The 25,248-nt window shown below is 38.6% G+C and overlaps 2 protein-coding genes across 3 annotated transcripts; both read left to right on the forward strand.

Moving 5' to 3' along the window:
* The first annotated feature begins 287 nt into the window (after positions 1-287).
* On the forward strand, positions 288-3,791 carry LOC149024605 (Pentatricopeptide repeat (PPR) superfamily protein). The gene is made up of 2 exons (XM_089144828.1): positions 288-621; positions 1,104-3,791. Exons 1-2 carry the CDS (start codon positions 336-338, stop codon positions 3,338-3,340), a joined length of 2,523 nt encoding a protein of 840 aa, XP_089000954.1. The 5' UTR covers positions 288-335; the 3' UTR covers positions 3,341-3,791.
* A 2,886-nt stretch (positions 3,792-6,677) lies between these two features.
* ABCG7 (ABC-2 type transporter family protein) lies at positions 6,678-25,169 on the forward strand. Of its 2 annotated transcripts, XM_089144830.1 has the most exons (12): positions 6,678-7,056; positions 7,234-7,424; positions 7,525-7,675; positions 8,310-8,442; positions 9,735-9,936; positions 17,285-17,561; positions 18,163-18,294; positions 20,112-20,332; positions 21,054-21,266; positions 21,362-21,446; positions 24,345-24,606; positions 24,708-25,168. In XM_089144830.1, the coding sequence occupies exons 1-12, from the start codon at positions 6,745-6,747 to the stop codon at positions 24,710-24,712; spliced, it is 2,184 nt and encodes a 727-aa protein (XP_089000956.1). In that variant the 5' UTR covers positions 6,678-6,744; the 3' UTR covers positions 24,713-25,168. The 2 variants fall into 2 exon arrangements, with proteins under 2 accessions (XP_089000956.1, XP_089000955.1); XM_089144829.1 differs by having other exon boundaries at positions 24,345-25,169.
* The last annotated feature ends 79 nt before the right edge of the window (positions 25,170-25,248 follow it).

The following is a 25,248-nucleotide window of genomic DNA, read 5'->3' on the forward strand; positions in this document are numbered from 1 at the left end:
ATCATCCAGACTAAGGGTTGAGATAAGCCCAAAATGAATCATGCCCAAAGAACCTTAGAACAAATGAGGATAATAGGATTTTGGTATTACGAGCCTAGCAAAGGACATACAATGGCTGATATAAGTTTTTTTTTTTTTTTTTTTTTGTGTGCAAGGGAACATTTGACTCCATGTATCATGGCGTAGGGGTACACTCCCAGCACTCTGAGCCGGAAAATTAAATTTTCTCATGCGTAGGGGGTACACTGCCAGCTATAATATAACATGCGCTGTTTCCGTTTCGAAATTAAATCTGGGATGTGAAGGCCGGAGAACTTTCATCCTTTTACCGCGAAATGGCTGGCGAGGTACTGAGAATTTCTTCGCCAATCTCAGCGTCTTTCTTCCTGATGCCCTCCTCGCTCAGTCACTTGCGTTCTTCCAAATGCTGCCTGGGAACTCTGTCGCGTATTAGTCTCTCTCGAGCAACAACGACATGGAAATATCCCGCTGCAACTTCCTCAATTCGCTGCACAGGAAGTCCTAACCAGACATTAAGGACTTGCAAGAACTGCAAAACCCAGTTTGACCCCTTACTCAATCACCCACGGGCTTGCCGATTTCACACTGCTCATTTCGGTGGTAAGCATCTCTCCTTTAATTTTCCCTTTTAACTACCATTTCAAAGTAAGAATGAGAACCACAGCTGATTGTTTTTGTCTTCTGTAAAATGCAAAATTGCCGAATTGAGACAGAAAGTTAACTTTGAACGCTTATTGGTTGTATTGTGATTCCGTTGACGGTAGGTATAAAGAATTATGCTTTATCTTTGTGACGGTTTCCTTGATTGACGAGTTTCGGTCTTAAACTTGTTGGAAATACTGAAATTGGATGTTTTGTTGAACTCTATACTTCAATCCGGAAACACGCATGATCCATTAAATTGTAAGAAATAAGCCCTCTGTCCTTTTCCGCGTTCTTATTGTCAGTGATAGAGCAGTACGAATACTTGCAAAGGGTTTAGAGGAGTTATCGACTTCTGAATCAGCTGGCTTCTTCTCTCAGTTCAGCACTCTCTCCTCTCTGGCTAACTTTTATAACAGCTTCTCTGTTGTTCCATGTAGATTTCCAACAGTATCAGCTACCTCTGCTGCTTCAAGCATGTGCAAGAGCTCAGTCCCTTGACACAACTAAATCTCTACATGCATTAATTATCACCACGGGTTCAGAGCAACCCATCTTTGTATACAACAACCTTCTATCTGCATATGCCTCTATGGGTAAATTATCTATAGCACGTAACTTATTTGAGAATATGCCTGACAGAAACGTTGTGTCCTATAATTCGATGATAGCTACTTATTGTCGGTATGACCTTAGTATGGAAGCTTGGAAGCTCTTCTCCCAAATGTTGGCATCTGGACTGAAACCAACTCAATTCACCTTTGGCAGTCTCTTATCTCTTTCTTTGGATATTCACGAGGGATATCAGTTGCACCCATTGATTTTAAAGATGGGTCTACTTTATGTGGATGCTTTCTCGGGGACTGCATTGTTGGGTCACCTTCAGAGGCATGGAAACTTGGACGAGGCACTAAAGTTGTTTGAAGACATGCCTCAACGGAATATTGTTACATGGAATTCCTTAGTATCTGCATTTAGCCAATGTGGTTTTGTAGAGGATTCCATGTTTTTGTTCCGTGAATTCATGAGATCTGGTATCCGGCCATCAGAATCTTCATTTGTTGGTATTTTGTCTGGAATTGGATGGGAACCAGACTTAGAATTTGGGGAGCAAATTCATGGGTTAGTCGATAAATCAGGCACTCTTTTTTACCCTTCAGTTGCAAATTCGATTGTGAATATGTATGCCAAATGCTCCCACCCATGCTTTGCCGAGAAAATGTTTGAGGATGTGGTTTCCCGAGATGTGGTTTCATGGAATGTAATTATTGGGGCTCTGTTAAGGAATGAGAAACCAAAAAGAGCTTTGGAGCTATTCTTGACAATGTTCTTGGATGGATTTCTGCCTAACCGGACCACATTTGTAGGTGCTATTAGTTCTTGTACCAGCTTGCAGATCCCAAAATGTGGAAAACTTATCCATGGAAAAGTCATCAAGATTAATTTCAACTCTGATGTTTATGTTGGTACTGCCTTGATTGATTTATATGCAAAATGCAGTAGTTTGGCAGAGGCACATCTTTGTTTTGATGAAATTCACGAAAAAAATGTGGTTTCCTGGAATGCTCTAATTTCAGGTTATACCAGTGTGTCCTCTCCTCTTTCAGTATATCTGTTGCGAGATATGCTTCATTTGAGTTATCAACCCAATGAGTTCTCATTTTCTGCTGTTCTCAAGTCATCTTCTGTCCTGGAGACGCAGCAAGTTCATTCTTTGATAATAAGAATGGGATACTATCATAATGCATATGTGTTGAGCTCCCTTATCACTTCATATGCCACTAATAGTTTGGTTTCTGATGCCCTACATTTTGCGACAGAATCAACCTTAGATTTACCTGTTGTCGCCTCCAACATTATTGCTGGGGTATTTAACCAAACTGGGCAATACCAAGAAACCCAAAAGCTGCTTTCTTGTCTTGAAGAACCAGACATCGTATCTTGGAATATTTTGGTTTCAGCTTGTGCTCGCAACGGGGATTACATTGAGGTGTTTGATCTGTTCAAAGGCATGCAAATGTCTAAGACCCTGCCAGACAAGTACACAGTTATGAGCCTCTTAAGCATTTGCTCTAAGCTTAAGAGCCTAGCTTTGGGAAGTTCTGTTCATGGATTTATTGTAAAGAATGAAGTCAGATGTTGTGATGTATTTGTGTGCAATTTACTGATAGACATGTATTCCAAATGTGGTAGCTTTGAAAGTGCTTTGAGAGTCTTCAATCAAATGAAAGAGAGAAATTTGATCTCTTGGACTGCTCTAATTTCAGCCCTTGGGATTCATGGTTATGCCTATGAGGCATTGAAAAGGTTCAGAGAAATGGAACTTCTAGGATTCAAGCCTGATAAGGTTGCTTTTATTGCTATCCTTTCAGCATGCAGACATGGGGGTTTGGTGGAAGAAGGCATGGAGTTATTTCAGTGCATGAAACAGATGTATGGAGTGGAACCAGAGATGGATCACTATGAATGTGTGGTGGATTTGCTGAGTAAATTTGGATATCTTCAGGAGGCAGGACAGTTTATCAGCCGGATGCCTTTCCAGCCAAATGCTATCATATGGCGTTCTTTCCTTGCTGGTTGCGATAGATTTAACCACAGAGAACCAGTAGTGGGAGAGGAAAACAAGGTGTGGAGCCAGGCTAATGAGTTCAACTTTTACCAACAGGGGTGTATGTAGATGGTCCCTTAAGTTAATGGAATTCTTTTTGCCGGGGAACAGTTGAGAGGCTTGGCCTGTTTTCTCGGTGATTAATTGAGACAAGAGAGAGAATTTTGCATCGAACTATTTGGTTAACAATTTTAACTTAATTACTTGGGTGATAATAATACTGGAACCTAGTGAACTTTGTTCTCCTGGTAAAATTGTTATATATGCATAGCAGGAAATGACGAGAAAGTTGTTGCAACTTGCAACACTAAGATCAGTGGTAAAAAAACTGGAAACTAATGGGTTTCATTACCCTGGGAAAATTATCGTATATGCATATGAAGGATGTTGTTCATATCAGGAAATGCCAAGAGGAACTTGAAGCAACATTAAGATCAAATATCTTTTTTGGGGCTAGAAGCAGAACATAGGGGATATGCATCATCCAACACCTGCTATCTAGCTGATTCATGTTGTCTTCTGCCAACAAAAGGGTGGTTCCCCAAGCCTCTCAAAAGTGCATGCCTGCTTTTTCATCAGCAAGTGCCTGCTTGGTTGGTGATCTTTAAACACTGAACTTTGGCTACCTAAATTCCAGTAACTGTACTACAGAAATCCTTGGTGGGATTTAGCTACCACACGGAATCAAGCTGGTGATGGCATAGTCACTCGAGTAGTATGCAATTTACCCTTTTTCCTGTACACGGACGTTTGACAATACTTGAATGGAAGGAGAGCTCATCATTTCTGTAAGCCAGATTGGAAATGATTGACTATATTTTCAGAGATATGATTTGCTTTGATGCCTATGCTTGCCCACAGTCATGACCTTACATGTTATGTGAATTGGACCAATTGGTTCTCAAAAAGTTGAGAAATTCTGGATGAGGTTTTGAATTTCTGTTGGTGTTCTTATTTAGGTTTTTGATACCCTAGCCAAATGTGATATGACACCTTATGTTGCCTTGGAGGTTCTACGTCCTGGCTTGTTGAGCTGAATGCTAATTGAATATGCATACACAATTGGGTCGGTGGTGAAATGGAGAGATCCTATAATAGGATTTAGTTTTCTCCAAGTCCTTTTGGGATGGACAACCAGTCTCGGAGAATTTAATCTATAAGATTGTATAAATTAATCATCCATTTAGTGAACTAGAAATGATGGTTATTGTAGCTTGGGGGGCTCCAGAAAAAACCCTGATTTGCCTATATGACCAGTCTAGCAGAACTTTTAATTGTGAACAAACTATACATCCAGCTCATATTCTTTATTTTGCTGTTAGGCTACAATAACAAGACTGAAGTATCTAGATCTGTGGGTTGCTCTTTTTACGGAGGGGGAAAAAGTCTTCTTCTTTGAGAAGCAGTGGCATCCTGAGCTTCCAACACATACAACTCTGTTTTTGGACAAAATGTAGGCCTTGGAAAAATCATGCATAAATATTTCTAATTCCGCAATTGAACTCAATTAGACGAATATCATATAATTGAAAACAGATGGGGGAACATGTTCAGCAGTCTCAAACTGATGGCATCAGCTAGCCCCAAATAAGACTGATATGGTAGTACTTGTGAGCCCCATAGGGTTACAGCTGAGTTGTTGTTCTACCTAGTTGCAAGTCCAGTCAGCTTAGATATGGTTGACCTCTTAGACCAACCATTCAACCAACTATGATGTTCTTGCTAGATGGGGCATAACAGCCTTTATTGGCTCATTTCTGAAGTCAAACAGTTGAACTAGCTGGTCTGGTCCAGGATTCAAAAAAATGGTTCCAACCATTTAATATACATGTGAGTTCTTGTCTTGTTTCAATATAGATTTTTTCTTTTCTTTTCTGCATTAGTATTTTTATTTCCTTGCCTGTATTTGTCAATGCTTCAAATTTTGCCTTTAGTTAAATGTTGTTACCGTTTGCCTGACTACGAAAAAGTTGGTTAAGTTGATCTCCTTATCACCCTACTCTTTCTGTCGTACAACAGGAGAAACAAAGAGGAAGTTTGAGAGTGTCTACGCCGGGGGAACCATGAATACCCCTGATGCTGGCCAAGTCTTTCAATACTGGCATTGCTGCGGCTCTGAAGATCCTTTTGACCCTGGGTGCACAGCTGCTCCACATTCTTCATACGATGACTGATAGGGCTAACCAGCGGGCAGCAATGACATTAGAACCTGCATTTCCACATTCAATTCAGGGATCTGTTGTCCATCAGGGTTGATTTATGAACCTTCTCCATTGCTCGCCTCGTCTGAAGGGGAAAGAAAAAGAAAAAGAAGGAATTTATGAACATCATCTTCCACTGCCTGATGCAGCAATCCGTTGCCCATAATTGAGGGTTGACTGAGCAAGAGTTTCTATTGCTCGTTTTCTCTTTCATAATTCTATTTATGAGCATGTTTTCGTTGTCAGACATTGTGATATAAAGACAATGTTATATTGCTGAATACCCCAAATTGGTGTTTGGCTTTACTAGTTGGTGTAAGCAGGATAGCTCGTTTTCGTCTTTCCATCCTTCCCTCCCATTGTATTTAGACTTTAGAGTACAGATTACAAGAGTAGCTGTAACTTGGGTTGAAACAGATAGAGATGAATTGCACAAAGTAGAGTGAGAGGACAATCACTATAGTCTTGATTATTCATTAGTGTAGCACCCGTGATGGTTCAATGTTTAATCTAGTTAGAGGTGGCATCCCCATTTCTTAGGCTATAAAGGTGTTTCTTCTTCTTCTTCTTTTTTACTCGGTTCAATACATACATTTCTGGTTTTCGGTTCCGGTTCGAAGTTAGGTTCGAAGTTAACATCGGCTTGTTTTAGCTCAGTGTTAACTAGAAAAATCTAGCCAGGGGTGTTTCGATCATTCACGAGGTATGAATGCTAGCCAGGGGCGTTTCGATCATTCACGAGGTATGAATGCTAGCCAGGGGCATTTCGATCATTCACGAGGTATGAATGAGGTACACAATCTTAGAGACGTTGCTTGGGTACTGCATAATTAATTTCTAGCACTTGCAACATACCAGACCGGCCATTTCAAAAAGTTTTCAAACACATAGATGGTTGAGATCGAAATCTAGACGGTACACTGCCCGGGCTGTGCAGCACCAAAGCACGACCCAATCTTGGTCGTTGGAATTTCTATTTCACAATTTTAAAAAATAATAATAAAAAAATTGAGGAAAAAAAAATGCAAAAAAGGATAAATAATTATAAAGGTCGGGCTGTGCAGCACCAAAGCACGACCCAATCTTGGTCGTTGGAATTTCTATTTCACAATTTTAAAAAATAATAATAAAAAAATTGAGGAAAAAAAAATGCAAAAAAGGATAAATAATTATAAAGGTGAATTATCGTTAAGAGTAAGAGCTGAGCTCAGTCTTCTTCTAACCTGACATCCACAGCTCCGGCATCAGAGCGAGAGAGACAAAGAGTGAAAGATGGTGAGTCTTGGCGGGAAGAGAGTGCGTGAGGTAGTGGGGTTTAGCGGAAACGGAGTGGGTCAGCTTTTGGCAACCATCGCTGCAGCTTTCCTTCTACGATTGTTCTCCGGCCCTGGCCCTGCTCTGTTGCCTGCAAGTGAGGACGTCGATGACGACGACGACAAAGACGAAGACGATTACACTGTAACAGACGCTGACGGAGAATCTCATGTGAATGGGGAAGACCATCCTGTCTCCGAAAAAGTTTTTCCAGTGACAATTAAATGGAGCAACATCACATGCTCCTTCTCTGACAAATCCGGCAAAAATGTAAGCCACCTATTCAATCTTCTTTTTGGAGATTGTAATTCTTCAAATTGATTTGGACCGAAATAGGTATTTTTCGTTCATCGGGTAATTAAAACAATTGTATGATGTTCTATCAACTGTTCTTGCAACTTTGGTAATCCTATTTCAATGAACTCTTCATGGTATGTTATCTTTTAGATACGATTTCTGCTTAAAAATGTGAGTGGAGAGGCAAAACCAGGAAGGTTACTTGCGATCATGGGGCCGTCAGGATCAGGTAAGACAACATTGCTTAACGTTCTAGCTGGTCAGCTCGCAGCAGCACCACGCCTGCATCTTTCGGGTCGACTGCTTGTCAATGGACAAACTATGTCAAAGAGAGCCTACAAGTACATTGGATTTCTTCAACTCCGCCTATTTGTTCGGCTTTATGTTGTTGATTTATTGGTTATTTTTCTTAGCTGTTGGTTACGTCTCTTCTTTTTGCAGGTTTGCTTATGTGAGACAGGAAGACCTTTTCTTCTCGCAGCTAACAGTTCGTGAAACACTATCCCTTGCGGCTGAACTTCAACTTCCCCACTTGGCTTCTGTAGAAGATCGAGAAGAGTATGTGAGCAACCTCCTGTCCCGTTTGGGGATGGTAAGACTGGCATTGCTTCTCGTTGTAGAAAAATTAAATATAAGAAATAAATCTTGAGGTATATTAGTTGAATATTATCACTTTATATTCAATTGGTGGCCCTTGTTTTTGCGCTTGGTCATTTACTGGGGCTTTTCATACTGAATCTCTAAAAGTATATTAGTTGAATATTATCACTTTATATTCTATTGGTGGCCCTTGTTTTTGCGCTTGGTCATTTACTGGGGCTTTTCATGCTGAATCTCTAAAAGTATATTAGTTGAATATTATCACTTTATATTCTATTGGTGGCCCTTGTTTTTGGGCTTGGTCATTTACTGGGGCTTTTCATGCTGATTCTCTAAAAGTATATTAGTTGAATATTATCACATTATATTCTATTGGTGGCTCTTGTTTTTGCATTTGGTCATTTACTGGGGCTTTTCATGCTGAATCTCTTACTGTTTTTGCGTTAGAAAATATTAAATATTGGATGTGTTTTTATTTAATGTTCAGTTTTACATCTTTTATACTTCTACCGTTGGGGAAGCAGCATACTTCCTGTCCCTAGGGTACCATATTGAAGTTGAATCTCACAAGGTCTTTTTGTCTTATCCTCTATTTGCCCTTGCTTCTCATGCTCCTCCCTCAAAAGATTAGCTGTGCTGATTCCAGTGTGGGTGATGCAAAAGTCCGTGGAATCAGTGGTGGTGAAAAGAAACGTCTATCAGTTGCATGTGAACTGATTGCAAGCCCATCTGTCATTTTTGCTGATGAACCCACAACTGGTATGCCCGTCCTCTACTTATTTTAAAGTAGATGCTATTACCCCATGTATCATCAATGGTCAAAGTAGCTCTCAGTGACACTCCCTAAGATATTTTTGGTTTTTCCTCTTGAAACTAAATCCTGTTATTGCCACTTTTCTTCATTGGAGATCAATGGTAAAGTGTGTGTAATTAGCATCGACCATAAAGGGTTCAATTTAATTTTCAGGAAAACCTTTTGTAACTCATAGCTAAGATTTTGCAAATATGCATTGATCTGAAGACAGTTCAATGGAAAACTAAAGGATTGGTTGTATCTGACACATATAGCCAGTAAAAGGCTTAGTTGAGTTGGATACATAGATTTTGAACATGTTGAAATGGTGGCTACTAGGTTAAGTCTGATGTTTCTGAAGACCCATGATTCCCCTAAATGCAAAAAATGCCCATCACTTAGTAATTGGTTGGGTTCTTCCTCAGAAACTGAACCAAATCTCTCATTTTCACGGGAGGCTAGAGAATATGGTAGATAGAATTCAAGAATAAACCACACATTGGAGCTCTTGCATGAAGATACTCTTGAGAAGGAGATGAATGGTGGCTTCTTGATCACACAAATGAAACCAAGGAAATATTTAGGTTGATGAGAATATGAGATTATGGAAGTTCGGAACCAGTCTGAAAGGCTATCAACAAGGAGTGTCTTTTCTTCTAAAGATTTCAAAGTTTACCTGTGACTGACCAAGATGAATCGGCTTGGATGGTAGATTGATCATTTGAGGGTGAACGAAGATGACTGGCTTAGCTACTGAGAAGCTGATTGTTGAAGTGCACCACTCTGGTAATTTTTCCTAATTAAAGTACAGAGCGGATGACATATCCAATGCAAATAATAGCAAGAACAAAGCAATGAGCAATAGGTCTAATTGAGCAGAGGGTCTCATCAAAACTCAAGACCATGACGCTAATAAAAATCTTAAGTGAAGAGAAGGGGAAAAAAAATTGTCCTAATAAACTCCTCTGTATTGGTAATCATTTCTTCATAATCCTCTGGACCTCGTCAATTTCAATTTCATTCTTGTGATCTGTAGGAAACCCTGCCACTTTTGCATCCAGTTTCTACTGCCACTTTAGCATCCAGTTTCTATGCTTCTAGTGACTATTTTGCTTCGTCTTGATAAACATTCTTTTACCTCAGCTGCAAGTGAAGGGCTTAAAACTTTTCTTGTATATAGACAAACCTTGTGTGAGAATGGATGGACTTAGTTTTGTTGCTGGGAATTGATATGATGATGGAGTTCTGGTTTATGCAGGGCTTGATGCCTTTCAGGCAGAGAGGGTAATGGAGACACTCCGGCAGCTTGCAGAGGATGGACACACTGTAATTTGTTCCATACACCAGCCTAGAGGTTCAGTGTACACAAAATTTGACGACATTGTATTGCTAACTGAGGGTGCACTGGTTTATGCTGGTCCTGCTCATGGAGAACCACTTGCATACTTCTCAACATTTGGGTTGGTAGCTAAACCACTGCTTTCTTGTATTCAATATGTTAATTCTCTGCAAGTCCTTACTTGGTTTTGTGAATGTTAAGTTCATGCATTGTTAATTCATTTATCTGGCAGTATAATGTCTTTGGAACCTTTCACCTTGGCATAGGTTGACTGTTTTCTTCTTTAGTGCTTTATTCATGAATTTCTTTTCTTTTTCTTTTTTTCTTTTTTCCCCTGGGGAGAGAAGGGGGGGGGGGGAGATGCATAATAAATAATACTCAATGCACTCAAATAAAATACATTTAAGCTTCCCAAAGGAAAAAAGGAAAGAAAACTGCAAAAGCCACCCTGATGGGTTTCCAGAAGCCTCAGGTCCAACCACACAATTATATTGATGTAAAAGTTTCCAGAATCTAAAAGAAACTTGATTAATAGTAGACCAACTCAGATGAATGTGCTAGTAGGATTCAGGGTTGCTGTTGATGAAAATAACAGCTTTACAAAATCAGGACAAGATTCGGATGGGTGAATTAATAGTTCTTTAGCAGAAACTGAGGCTCCAGATTCCAGCACATCAGCTATTCTGATATAGATTGAATCTGTGTCATAAGCAGATCTAGTAGAGGAGAATAACATGGTCTAATCAAAGATTAATGAACAAATTGCATCTACACACCCTGAAAATTTTCTGTTACGTTTAGAACCATTCTAAATTATATATCACCCATACCCCCTACCATTAGATTAGTGGGGTTTAGTAATGAAACTAATGACTCAACATCTATTGTATTTTTAAAATTCCCATATTAACCTCCTTTACTTCAGAAGAAGTGTGGGATATATCTCCTTTTAATTGAATTGAAATGTGAGAGAATTTTTATGGTGTATTCTGGTTATTCTTGAGTAGTATTTCAATTTTTTTCTCAATCATAAGAGATTAAATAAAGGCAAATATGTCCTTTCTTATTTTAAACTAACAACATTAGATATGGGGGACATTTGTAATAGAAAAAAATATTAGGGAATGTAATAATAGTTGGCAATCCCAAGGGGCATACTTAATTTGCTCAGGATTAATCCATTTGTTAGTAGTTTTGTTCTCCAAAATTCCTCAAATCAGACTTGAAAATAATAAGCTTCAATCTCGAGTTTTCTGTATTTCAGTGGATCAAAAATTTGTATATGAATGGAAGCCAGATATTAGCAACAAGAATCAGATTATGGCAGAATCAAGCTATGCCAATAGAAACGTTATTGTTGAAAGCATTGAGCAGGAAATGGAGACAGAAAACGAAGGAAGTACTTATTTCAAGTATTAATGAAGAAGAAAGACTGAAAGGAAGATTTAACTAAGCATCCCACCTAGCCTTGACTTGAATCCCACTTGGCATCATTTGCTTCACACCAACATTATACTACTGCACACAGAACAAAGAAAAGGCTCAAGCCAAAGCCTCATTAATCATATTCATATGCAAGGCTTGAACCTCTTGCAAACTTGCATAGAATATAAAAAATGCACTATCAATCCTCAACTAATAAGGCAATATTAACCGAGTAGGAGACTAAATTAAAATGTGACTGAACCTTCAGAATCCTAATCCAGCCCAACTATAACACTTAACAACTATAAATATAAAGCCGCTTATTTAACTTGATTTGTAGGCCTGACTTCTACCCATACTATAGACCCATTAAAGTGGTAAATCACAATGAAAATACGATTTGTTCGAAGTCCCAATACATCTATAACTCAATTGAAAGCCTGTGTTTATTAAAATAAGTCCAATTCGGTTTTATGTGCATACATCTATAACAACGCCAACCCTTTTTTTTTGTATGTGAGACAAGGTCACTACTTTACCTTGGTCTTCTTACTATTTTTTGATGCAATTCCTAGTCCACAATCCTGCTAAAAGGTTTAGCAGGGCTTTTTCACAGTTGCCATCATGAAGATGGCAGAAACTTTGGCCATTCTATCCAGACCCAACTCAAATTTAATTATGTCCTCATATTTGTTGATCAAGATTCCATGTGGATGGAGAGAGAAACTAAATCCCAAGTGCCATTTTTCTTCAGAGCATGCATTTCTTCCATCACGGCTGCCTTTCACTTTGGGTCCCAAGAGCTTCTTGACAATTTTTGGGAAAAGAAACAAAGAACGACGAAAAAACAAAGGCATGATATGAAGGGGAAGGAGACACATGAACAACTTGTGAAATGGGATGGTGAGTTTGAGTTTGGATCCCTTTCATGAATAGCAATAGGCAAACCTGAGGAAGGATTTGAAACAAAGGGGTGATGTATCTTGGGTTGGACACCCCCCCCCCCCCCAAAAAAAAAAAGGGCCCAGGCCCAACCATGAGTAAGGGAAGCCGAAGCTATCCCAAGGGTAGAATGGTCAATTCCTACCTTTGGATCAAGCTATAATGAAGACTGAAATCCAGTACATTAGTTTATTTAGAAGTCTTGAGAGTCAAGTCATTTGGTTTGAAGTTTCAATTGGAAAGAGTCATAGAGTTGTGTTAATTTAGGAAAGAGCTGATTCCTTTTTGAGAATAACTTAAATTAGGAAGAATTATTTCCTTTTTGGGTCCAGTTTGTTTGTAATTTGGTTGCTTAGATCTTAAGTTATCTAATTTGCATTGGGTGACTTAAAAGTGTTTAAGTGAGATTTCAAATCCAAGGGCTGAGATCGCGTAGTAATTAGATTCCTTTTAATAAGTGTTTCAGAGTCCAAGTTAAGTTGTGATGGGACCCTGACAATCAAGGTATCGCAATATGATCCAGAGTCCTTTGTTTCAGGCTATAAATAACCTTTCTAGTGTAAGTTATTTTGAGTCTTAATCATTGAATGAAAATAGAGTTTGAGAATATTGGCTTGTGAAAGTCGTGGGATCCTTAGAGGATACCCTGCAGCTGGGTTTGTGCATTATTTATTCAACCTCAAGGTCTTCAATCACTGATTCAAGCATTCTACATAGAACTTTCTGCAATTCTTTCAATTCACAAGTGTAACCCCATCCCCAACCCCAGCCTTCTTCCCTTTCTGTCCACAACCATCCCAACTCCTCCCCTTTAGTTTCAGACCTTAGGAGCAGCTCTAATCCCATAGCAAATACCTTCTCACTCCTCCCCTTTAGTTTTCTACAAATTCCAGCCCTTCCCTTAGTCCTAGAAGCCATCTCCCATCCTCTTCTTCTTCCCCACGTTTACAATCCTAATCTAATACAAAAACGATATTCCCAGCCCCAATTGAATCCTTTTTCCTTCCCTATTGGTCGCCCGTAAGCCTAGAACACAGTCCTAATCTTATTTCTCCCAACAAACAACAACAACAATAAGCCTTGTCCCAACTAAATGGGGTCAGCTACCTGGATTCTTGCCCTCCAGTCAATTCTGTTTGAGGTCATGTTAGATACAAGGGCTAAGCTATGCATATCCTTTCTCACCACTTCTCTTAAGGTTATCTTAGGTTTGCCCCTAGCACTCCTTGTTCCTTCGATATAATACTCCTTGTTCCTTCAATTTAGATTATATCATTTCTCCATACAGGGGCATTTAAAGGCCTCCGTTGAACGTGGCGGTGCCATCTCAAATGACTTTCTTGTAACTTATTACTTATGGGAGCAACTCCTAGACCAACTCTTATATGATCATTCCTTATCTTATCCTTCCTAGTTTTGCCACTCATCCATCTTGGCATCCTCATTTCCCTCAAATCAGTCTTATTTCTGAAGTTTAACAAAAATCAGCAATTCATCTTCTTCCTTGAACTGCAGAATTTTCAGAATTTTCCAAAAATCAGAATTTTATTGAGTTTTGTTGATTAGACCCTACTCTAATTGTGGAAACCACAGTAGAAACCAGTCTGATCTGCAAAACCAGCAGGCTTAAACCCCTATTCTACCTTAGCCAAGACACCCTCTAAACCCTAATTGTGTGCTGGTTCCAAATTAGAAGATCCTAAAATCTATCCCTAAATCCTGGAATACATCAAGGGGAGGTGAAGAAAGTTTAACCGGAGGTGAAGGATTTAATAGTGGACTAGTGAAGGAGCCAGTTGATATTGAGCAGCTGTAGTGGTGTCCATTTGTGTTCCATGTGCTTGATGAGTATACTAAGTATGAGTAATGGAAGGTTTAGCAGCAGCTGCATATCCCTTTGGGTGGGAGAATCCTCCTGGAAAGGAGGGTTGGTATCCACAACAGGAAGCATAGGACTGACAGAAACATGCATATTAGGCATATTGGCACCAACAAAGTCACCCTTGACGAGATTCTGGAGAAAAATATGGGGCAACTTTGTTGAAGACCAGATCCATAGTCATAGACATGGAGCAGGTAGGCAGATGAAAGCATTGGTAGCCCTTTTGAGTAGGAGAATAGTTGACAAAGATGCACTTCAATCCCTGAGGCTCCAACCTACCAGGATGGTAATGATTTCAGGCATAACAGACAGCCAAATACCTCTGGTAGAATATTGAAGGTATTGACCCCTGAGTTGGAAATTGAAAGTCGAGAGCTCGATTAGATTAGGCATCCTATTAATCATATGCATTGTTGTCAAAACGGCCTAGCTCCAATTTTGTAGTACATTCATCTCAAATGTCAGAGCTTGGGTAACAAGCGGCAGATCTTGTATTCATCCACCCCATTCTTAGATAGTGTATCGATATAGTTGGTTTGATGAAAAATTGCTTGAGATGCAAGATATGCATGGAATGCCCTATTTCTATACTCTATTCTCCTATCACTGCAACGAAGTCTTACATGGAAACTGAGTATGCACAATTGTGAATGGACTTGTGAACAAGTGAAAACATCAGTTTTATGATTTTGAAAATAAATCCAAGTGCGTTATTTATGACAATCAATAAAGGAGACAAACCATTTATGACAAAAAATTGGCCGACAATGGATAGGGTTACACACATCAAAATGCATTAACATAAAAAGAGAAGTATTCTCAATATTTAAACTAGAATAAGAACATGTTTGCTTGGCCAAAACACAAACATCACAATTAATATCTTCGAATATTTTGAAAAACAAATAGGAAATGTTTAGTCCTGTAGGAGGATTTCCTAAATGTTTGTGCCAAAAGTAACTAGGAAAAATGGTGGGTTCAATAAAAACAGGGTAAACATGACCAAGAGAAGTGGTTGTAACATCAAGCAAATAGAGATTACCAGAGCCAATCTTTTTCCCCATGGCCAGATCGTTGAACACAAGAAGAGCCTACAGGGGTGAAAATCATTTTACAATTGATGCCAAAAGTGAACTGACTAACATAAAAAAGGTTTATAGTAAAATTAGGGACCTGTAAAACAACATCTAATGTCAGGTTAGGTCAGAAATTGATGGATCCCATAGATGAAACAGAGCCATCAGCAGTACAGCTATATCCTTGCCAGAAAAGGGAGATTATATATAGAAAAACTGGCATTATCGAGGTGCTGGAGTCCAGAGTTCAGGACTGAGAATTAGTGGATGCACAGTGACTAGCAAAAGAGATACCTGAGGTTGAAGAATATGAAGGAACCAAAGGTGGAAGAACCACAAGCAGAACTGGCAGGCTGCTAGAGTCCAGCTGATTACTGAATGACAAGGGAAGATTGGCAACCAAATGACTAAGAAGTGGAAGGAGCAGCACTATATAGAATATCAATTATAGTAGTTTCATTAAGATCTGTGAGAAGGCTTCCAGCAATCATAAGTCTTGTTGGAAGAGTCAGTAGGGCACCTGTGGAGATTCCAGAAAGACCCCTTTGCATGTCACTCACTCCCAATATGATGAATGATCAAATTTAAGGGTCATTTTAAACACAATCACCTGAGCAAGATAAGAAACTTGTGGATTGCACAGGAGGACTAGACAAAAGAGTCTTTTGGTCTTGTGGAGGTGGACGTAGAAGCAGCACGTCGACTTTCCTCTAGTTGAATCGAAGAGTAAGCTTGCTCCAGGGTGGGGAAAGGATTCATACCAAGAACCTGGGCATGGATTTGATGAAACCCCATGTTAAGTCCAAAAGAAAGTCATACACCCTGAATTTATTTTCATGTTTCTTGAATATGATAACATCGTTGGGGGTAAAAGCCTGAAATTCATCATGGAAGTCCAATTCTTCTACAAGCTACAAAACTCAGATAGTAGGGAGACAGGCCTGCTTGGTCTCATGCAGTTTCTTCTGTAGTTCATAACCTGTTTGTCATTCCCAACTTGTGAATAAGTTGCATGAGCTGCCTTCCAGATTTTTGGTTTTGTCTAAGAGTAGATAACCTTGAGCAAGTTGAGGTTGTATGCTAATGAGAAGATAAGACATCACTGAGGAGTTAAAAAACCACGCTTGTCTTATTCCGGTCCTGCAGTAAGAGGTTTTGCCATTGCACCAGTGAGAAAACCCAAATATTCTCACGAATCAATGTTAAGATAAAAGAATCTTTACCACATCAGATAATTGGTTCCACTCATCTGGCAAAGCAGTCAGTGAAGGTTGGAAAGCTCTCATGAGAATCACAAAGTTTCCCTTCAGTGCCAAATGCTGCAGAAAAATATCAGACTTGTTAACCATCACATTCCAAGGGGAGAAAAAAGCAAATAATATGACAAAGGATGTTGGAGCATTAAAACATAAACCTAAACCAAGAAACTCAACAAAAAAATATGTAACCAGTCCTTGGAAGCATGAAGAAGGCCTAGAAAAAGCTTTAAAAAGGCCCTTGGTGGCTTAGGAAAGCACTGATGAGGGTGACAGAAGTGGTGGAGGTCTAAAAACTGCTTCTTGGTGGTGCTAGGAGAGAGAGTTGTTGGGGGGAAAAAAAGGTTATTGCTGGAAGAACTAGGTAAAGGAGAACTCGTTGTTATGCTTGGAAAAAATCAAGAGTAAGAGGACACAAGGGTCAATCAGGCTTGGGGTTTGCAATTCAATTCTCCACATGTTTATTTGGGAATTTATGACTCGTGTCTTTGAGACTCCAATTCATATTTATTTTTATAATAAAAAGTAAAAAGTTATGGAGCATAAAACCCTAAGCACAGTTTTACCTTTTTACTCTATATTCAACACTACTTCATGTAATGAATACAGATTGAGCTGCAACAAATATGTGAATGACCTCACATGACTACAGCATGAGCTATTTTCTTCAGAAAAAATTTCCACTTTTTTATGTTACTTGGATGTTCTTTACAGGGTTTATTTATTGATATGCATGTGTTTATTTACTAACATGCTTGGATTTTATCTGGATTCTAATGAATTTAATTGTACATGGATGGGAAAATTCCACTAAGCTATGTTAATGTCCTTGATTCAATTCGTACTGTTACTACTGTTAGAACTAGCTGACTGCTGGATTTTAAACAGATATCAATGCCCAGACCATATAAATCCTGCTGAGTTTCTGGCTGATCTCATATCCATTGACTATACATCTTCTGAAACTGTATACTCCTCGCAAAAGAGGATTGATGGTCTTGTTGAGGCATTCTCACAGAAGACATCAACCATTCTGTATGCAACTCCCCTTATCAGAAGTGAATTCTATAAGAACCCTGCGAGGGTTAGAAGAAAATCTGTCGTCAACAGAAAGGTTGGTTGGTGGAGGCAGTTCTGGTTGCTTCTGAAACGGGCATGGATGCAGGTTATTTTCTTTCCTTGGATCCACTACTAATATATATATTTTTAATTTCTGTGTTAGTTATTTCTTTTACTCTCGGCAACCACTCAAATTTTGTGGCTAGCCCCAGGAAATTTTCAGCTGAATTGAGTATAAATGCAATGAATCTAATTTTTTATATCCTTCTTTCGTACTGTTTTAGCTAGTATTATGAAATCTTTTGAAAGCTTTATTCATTTTTCCTTTCCCCTTCTGCATAATTGTAAAAGTCCTTTGGTTCATCATTCATATGGTGCATTGATAAGGTGAAGATATCGGCAATCGAAGCTTCTGAAATTTTTTATCTTTTGTTTTATTTTACTATGTTTACAAAAAGGGGGAAATTATATAATCATATTATTATAACTTAACTACCAAATTTCTTTTGTATTTAAAAATATATTCCATGCTTATGCTTAGGATTTAGGATACTCATTTCTTATCATGTCATGTTATTACCACCAAATTGCTGATTTTCCAGAACCAGTTTGGTAATGTATCTTTTTGACATTTTAATAATCATCTCCAGCTTTAATCACCACTGTGAATTCTGGTCTGTGCTTATATTCTAAGACATTTTGCTTAGGCTTCTCGAGATGGTCCTACAAACAAAGTCCGGGCAAGAATGTCTATCGCATCAGCTATAATATTCGGATCAGTTTTTTGGCAAATGGGAAGATCTCAGACTTCTATACAAGACAGAATGGGATTACTTCAGGTATAACATCGATGCTTCCCCACAACACCCCCCCCCCCCCCCAAAAAAAAAAAAAAAGTTCACACTGGAAATCTTTTCCTAATGGTTGATGTGAATATGCGATATGTAAGGGTACTATGTGATTTTTAATTTAGATTTATTTTTGGAACCAATAATTGAAGGTAGTAAGATATGGGAATCATCTTCTTGGGTAATTTTGGTGAATAGTTTACCTATTTTCCAAACCTGAATGTTGCTGCGATGATTTTGGCAAATAATTATCGACGTTCCAAACCCCAAAAGGAATCTTTTGGTGGATGGGCTATTTCTGTCATGTGTAGGGTCCAGTTCGACCATCGAATATATGGAGCTCCCTCTTGTTGGCAATTTCTCGATGGCATCCCATCGTAATTGAATTACCTGCCATCTAGTTGACTGTAACCTCTCCCTAGTTATTTCAACTCAAAGCCATAGAAAGGCTGATTTGGCGTTTACTCATTAGATGGGGTTCCAAACTCAATCATATGGGCAAACTGTTTTGGAACTTTTCATTTACCATCAAGATGTTGATCAACATCAACTCTTGACTGTGCCACATGGTCATTGCTTTTCAACTGAAACATAGGACATGAGTCCGGGATGATATAGGCAACCTGTCCTCATAATTTTAGCTCAGTAACTGCACATGGGACGTTAAAGTGTTCAAGTGCACCTGCTTAGAGATTCTAAGCGTTCTATCTAGAAAAGCATAGTCTTATTGACTCAAAAGAATTAATGTCAACCTAACTATGTACAAAACATCATCCTAGTTTTGGGTTTCCAATTCATCATCTTCTTCAATTTATACGTGTTCTATTTGCTTGCATTATAAACAATGAAGCGATTTAATTTCCATGATTTCCATCTCCTCCATGTATGATGCAGTCCAGATACTGAAAGGATCTCCCTCTTTGTGAGGATATAAATTTTGTAACCTCCCAGTGCGACTCAAAACATGACACATAGAAGATAAGAAATATTAGAGAAAACCAATTTACGTTTCTATACTATTCCTCATAGTTCAATTGCTTTCGTTTGGTTGTCCTTGGACTTTTCTTTAATTTGATTTAGCATACTGAGAGGCTGTTTAAAACTTGAAACAGTCTCTCCTGTGAAGCAGGGTGGGAGGCTGCATATATGCCCTTCCCAGACCATGCAGTAGTGGGAGGCTTGTGCATTAGGGTGCTGTTTTTGTATACTGAGATGTTGCTCAGGTACCAATGTACTCACCTAACATGACTGTGGCATTTATACATCTTAGCTTCAATAATTTTGTATATTAAGAATCTTAGAGAGGCATTTTATCAAAAGTTTTAGGTAAAAGGTCCGAAAGAGGTATATCATCCTATTCATTGACTGCCACACGCTCCTGCTGCTTCTTGGATATGCATAGTGTTGTTTCTTAAAATAAAAGGTAAATCAAGGCTTATATTGATGGTTAGGCCAATACTGATCCAAATCCGAGCTTAAGAACAATCAGTTAAGTTGTTTACCGAGTGTTTAGTATGAATTGTTGAATTTCCATGGACTTAGCTGAAACCAACTTGAAATTATACCAATCAAATTGACAATTATATAAAAGCTGTGTAGAAAGTCGTAGTATCTTATCAGGCTTTTTACTGTCCCTTGTAGAGCATTAATTGAAGAAAATATCTTGCATCAAATGTTGTTATTCCAATTTTCATTCCCAGGATGAGTAGATATCTGTTGGGTAGCATGAACTATTTTCTCTTGTTGGTGTACGTATTTTTGAGGTGGGTCCATTTGATCTTATTACTTTGTACCATTTGCTTCTGAAGGTTGCTGCAATAAACACAGCAATGGCTGCACTTACAAAAACTGTGGGAGTATTTCCCAAGGAACGTACAATTGTTGATAGAGAGCGTGCAAAGGGGTCCTATGCATTAGGACCATATCTACTTTCAAAGCTAATGGCTGAGATACCAGTTGGAGCAGCTTTTCCTTTAATGTTTGGTACAATTTTGTATCCCATGGCTCGTCTTCATCCTACATTATCAAGGTGAACTTCCACTAATGTACAAGGAGAAAAGAATGAGTTCTATTCCATGTTCCAAGTATGTTTGACAGTGAGTTTCATGCCAAAAGAAAATAAAAATGGTTTGACACAGTGAACAGAACTGGCAAATTGTAAAACATGGAAATAAAAAACATTCTACACCATGGTAAAGGGTATGGTCATTGTTGTTCTTCTTCATCATGATAAAACCATCATGGAAATAAAAAGCACTCTGCATGAGGAAAACTGCCAGTGTTACCCATGTTCTAGTGTTCTACTGGTTAAATATAGTTTACACAATTTGAAGAAATCGGGAAAAAGAAAATCTGCATCAAGGATATTGAAAATAGAAACATAAAAGTGCCTTAATTCCTTAACGATTTCATATGGCATAGTGGCAGGAATCTTCGTTGCAAAAGATTTGGAAGTCCAACACTCATGTAACATTGAATATGGTGTTATACGTGTTTCCAAATGCCCAACAACCATGTCGAGTACACACTACGCCGGGTTCACTTTTGTGACCATTGGCAATGTCCTTCCCGGGCTTTCGACGTTTGTAATTAAACCACTTAATATGACCAAAGAATGCATTAACCTTCTTGTTTTTTTATTTTTTTATTTTTTTATTTTTTTTATGTTTTGGGGATGAATTGCATTAATTAGTACTTTCATGTATCTGTATTGACTAAACTATATTAACCTTAACCTTTGGAATTTTCAGATTTGCGAAGTTCTGTGGCATTGTAACTGTGGAATCATTTTCTGCATCTGCTATGGGTCTAACTGTTGGGGCAATGGCTCCAACAACAGAAGCGGCATTAGCATTGGGGCCATCCCTTATGACGGTTTTTATTGTTTTTGGTGGTTACTATGTTAATGCTGATAACACACCAGTAATCTTTCGCTGGATTCCTCGGGTTTCTCTTATCAGATGGTAAGATTTTATCCAATTAGCAAGTTGGGAGCAAAGCCTCTATATCAAAAATTTATGCAACTCTTATTTTGGGGTTCTTTCTTCTTTACTTGCAGGGCTTTCGAAGGGCTTTGCATCAATGAATTTAGTGGTCTCCAATTTGATCATCAGCATTCCTTTGACATTCAGACTGGAGAACAGGTAAAATAATAAATAAAAAAACATTGAACAAATGCTTCTGTTATCTGTTAAAATATTGGGTTAAACAAGATTTCAACTACTTATCAGAATGGCTGAGATTTATAAATATATATACTATGTTGTATGAGGATTTACCTTGACATGCTCATATCATCTTAGGGAACAAGTTTTTTGCTTTGAGTTCATCAAGGATTCAAGAACTAGAGACTTGCCCAAGGAACTGCATAAAAACCAAAAGAACTATCCATCGTTGAGGAAAGCTGTTTGGGTTTTTTTTTTTTTTTTTTGGGGGGGGGGGGGGAGTGGTTGGAGGTTGTGGGGGAATTGAGGATGGGTTGTACTTGGAACTAAAGTGAAGGAACTGCATAAAAACCAAAAGAACTATCCATCGTTGAGGAAAGCTGTTTGGGTTTTTTTTTTTTTTTTTTTTTTGGGTGGGTGGGTGGTGTGGTTGGAGGTTGTGGGGAATTGAGGATGGGTTGTACTTGGAACTAAAGTGAAGGAACTGCATAAAAACCAAAAGAACTATCCACTGTTTTTTTGGGTCTCTAACAGGAGGAAAGCTGTTTGGGTTGGGGGGAGGGGGGGGGGGGAAGAGAGGGGGGAGGGGTTGGAGGTTGTGGGGAATCGAGGATGGGTTGTACTAGGAACTAAAGTTACTTTTATGTGGGAACAAATTATTAGTTCTAGTATTACCGTGTCCAAGAGGTTTTGTGACCTAATAGTATCAATGTCCAAAGGAAGAAGGGTTGCCAGGCTTTGTCAAAAGGTATGGTTTTGTCCTCTAACTTAGGCATTATTTGTCAAGCAATATGAGACCATTGGTAATACTGAAGTTGTACAATTTGTGTTGTCAAGAATATGTAACCTTAGCCATCCTTAGAAATATGAAATCTCACCTACACATGTGAGGGACCATCTTGGTGTTTCAAAGCTTTGCCTAGAGCATTTGTTATGGTTCTTTGTTGAATTGATAGCAAGGTGCAAAAGTTCTCTGGTTTCGATAATCCCAGTACCGAAATACCAAAATTTTGGTGATATTTCACCAAATTTTCGGAATTTTTCAGCCAGATTTTGACCCCAAGTTTCAGGGGGTATTTGGGGTCATTCCAACTTGGTTTTGTATGTCTAGCCTAACCACTGAGAGTGTTATTTTTGCCTAGAATCTAACCCAAAGTGGTATTCTTAATCAACACACGCTTGGCTGTATGCAAGAGAAACTGGAAGTCTGGAATATGAATTTTAACCAATGTAAATATGCAAATGATGTGAGAGAACACAGATCTTTATTAAATTGCAAGAAAAAAAGACTACTAAAATTCAATATACAAGTAGTCAAGTACAATTGTACAACTATACAAATGTAGAATAAGAAACAAGAATAACCTAAGCTATGCTGCTGCTTGTTGTGCTATGGTGTAATGGTGGCTCCATCATCTCAATACCAAGATGAGTGCCTCAATGGATCCATCCCTTGACTCTGGCACAAGTGGGATCTTGTGATCCTCTCGTCGATCAAAAGTACATAGACATCCCACGTCTATTTCGACTCCTTGAGACTATGGGTCGGCCCATGGAGTTTTAACGTATACTAAATCCACACATATACAAGGTATATATCATGCATATCTGGCGAGATAAGCTCTAAAGAGAAATCAAGTGAAATAGGAGAGATAAGCTCTGAAGAGAAGGGTGAGATTTCGCTGCAAACTGGTGAAATTTCGCCTTGGTTTTGCCTTACATAGGTAAAATCTTGGCGAGAATTGAAACCTATCATGATACATCGGCGATATTTCGCCGAGATATTTAACTTCTCAATTTCAAAGCATGTTTACGGCAAAATTTCGCCTAATTTTGGAAAATGTAGTACCTTGGCTGACAGAGGTAAGAAGATTTTGCTTTTGTCGACCCAAATGGAGTTGAATCCAACAAAGATGAATCTACTCTTCTAGGACTAGAATTAGTTTTCAGTTCCTATGGTTATATGGCAGAAGCACTTGATTGTTGATCTTTAGAGGAATCAACATAAAGAAAGTTCTCATATTTTGTTGAGGAATATACAATATATAGGCCGTTTACTGAAATCTGAGATTTGTTGCTATGTTGCGGTATCCTGTTCTTTTACATGGCAGATTCTGTAGCAAATAAATGGCTTTCCCTGATCAAAGCTCCAAACCAGCCCAGCCCACCAGCACCCCCCCAAACCCAAAACACTACCCAAGAAAGAAGAGAAAAAAAGGAGGTCAAAAGGGGTTAAGATTGTAGATTATGAAGATGTTCTAAGAAAGAATGAAACTGGGATATGTAAAGCACATATTGCTTATTGGTTCATTATCTGCATATGGTATCTGGTATATTTCTTGAAATTGATCTAAATGGAACAGAGTTGAAAAATGCATGTGCTCCACATTACTTACTACCACATCACAGTCAAGCACACTAGAAAATTTTTACAATGGCTTTGGCAACTAAGCCATTATAAAAGAATGGTACATCCTTAATAGAGAGTATTGGCAAAGACATACTCATCTCTGCCACATGGCAGCTGAGGTAGGCATTATCTTCTGTTGTCATCAACCAAATTTGCAGTGCAAGTACAACAAACTATGCCAGAGTATAAGTTATTCTTTTGTGGCACTAGAATAAAGCTTTGGTAGTGGTTGAATCGTAATCTTGAGAAGTCAGTTATTGGCAGGTAATAGGTCAGTTATTGGCAGCTAAAGGCACAATATTTGGGGAGTAAAATCGTTAAGTTGACATGTGACCAACCTAAAATTACCCTATTTATTTAGTGCTTTGGAGAAACTTAGATGATCAGGGTGGCCATCTTTATACCCCCACTTTGCCTTAACAAATTTACATGTGTAATCTAAAATCTATTTGTCTTTTTCATGGCAGGCACTTGAGAGGCTCTCATTTGGAGGGAAAAGCATAAAAAATACATTGGTGGCGCAGGGTAGGATACTTATGTTTTGGTATTGGACCACTTACCTTCTTCTTGAGAGGAACAAACCCAAATACCAACAGCTGGAGCTTCCTATCCTTGATCAAACCCAGTCACAGCAGCAGCTGAAAATAGAGGCTCCTTCCATTGACCAAGATGAGTCATATGAGCAACTTGAGACTCCAACACTGGACGAAGTCAAACCGGATGAACAGGGTGAGTCTTTTCCCCTGGATCAAATTAAACCGTTTATCTTAGACGGCTTGTGATTCATTTAGGTGATAGAAACGTGGACCCTACACATTCATGTGATGCAGGATGAGCAAAAAGCAGAGTTTGAGCTAAATAGCGAAGATGTCATCACTGCGCGGTCGTCTCAGGTTTTACAAGGAGCTAATTTGGGGGAAATCACCTACAATGATGTGGATGATAATCATATTTTGGCATAGTTAGAAGCAGCTACTAAGATTAGTCTGGCTCATCTAATAGGCTTGAGCAGAACATGTGTTCTTTCGACCTTTCAATATTAGAGCCCATATAAACTCTTAAAAGCAAAACTTAGTGATCATTAATTATGTCACGATCATTGTTCTTTGCATCTCCTTTTTGTGTCTGCATTTTCTTACTTAATCCATCCATAGGAATCAATAGAAAAAAGAAAATCCTGAGGATGATTGCCATAGTTGAAAAGACAAGGTATTTGATTAGAAGCCTACATATCATTCAACGAGGCCTGAGCAAAGCATGTGTAAATCTCATTTAATTGTACTGGAATCCAATTTTTTTTTTTCTGGTAAGTATTACCATAAATTTATGTCAAATTTCAATTCAACAGCTAATGTAGAAAGAATAGCTTGC

The sequence above is a fragment of the Hakea prostrata genome, chromosome 2 (genome assembly GCF_041222555.1).
Source record: "Hakea prostrata isolate BN-2017 chromosome 2, UWA_Hpros_2, whole genome shotgun sequence".
Classification (NCBI taxonomy): Eukaryota; Viridiplantae; Streptophyta; class Magnoliopsida; order Proteales; family Proteaceae; genus Hakea; species Hakea prostrata.

Excerpts from the sequence above, each read along its gene's own strand:
- LOC149024605 (XM_089144828.1), top strand. The coding sequence starts at position 336 with ATGGCTGGCGAGGTACTGAGAATTTCTTCGCCAATCTCAGCGTCTTTC. Across the intron at positions 622-1,103 it reads TCACACTGCTCATTTCGGTG|ATTTCCAACAGTATCAGCTA; the intron begins GTAAGCATCTCT and ends TGTTCCATGTAG.
- ABCG7 (XM_089144829.1), top strand. The coding sequence starts at position 6,745 with ATGGTGAGTCTTGGCGGGAAGAGAGTGCGTGAGGTAGTGGGGTTTAGC. Across the intron at positions 7,057-7,233 it reads CTGACAAATCCGGCAAAAAT|ATACGATTTCTGCTTAAAAA; the intron begins GTAAGCCACCTA and ends GTTATCTTTTAG. Across the intron at positions 18,295-20,111 it reads ACAGAATGGGATTACTTCAG|GTTGCTGCAATAAACACAGC; the intron begins GTATAACATCGA and ends TTGCTTCTGAAG.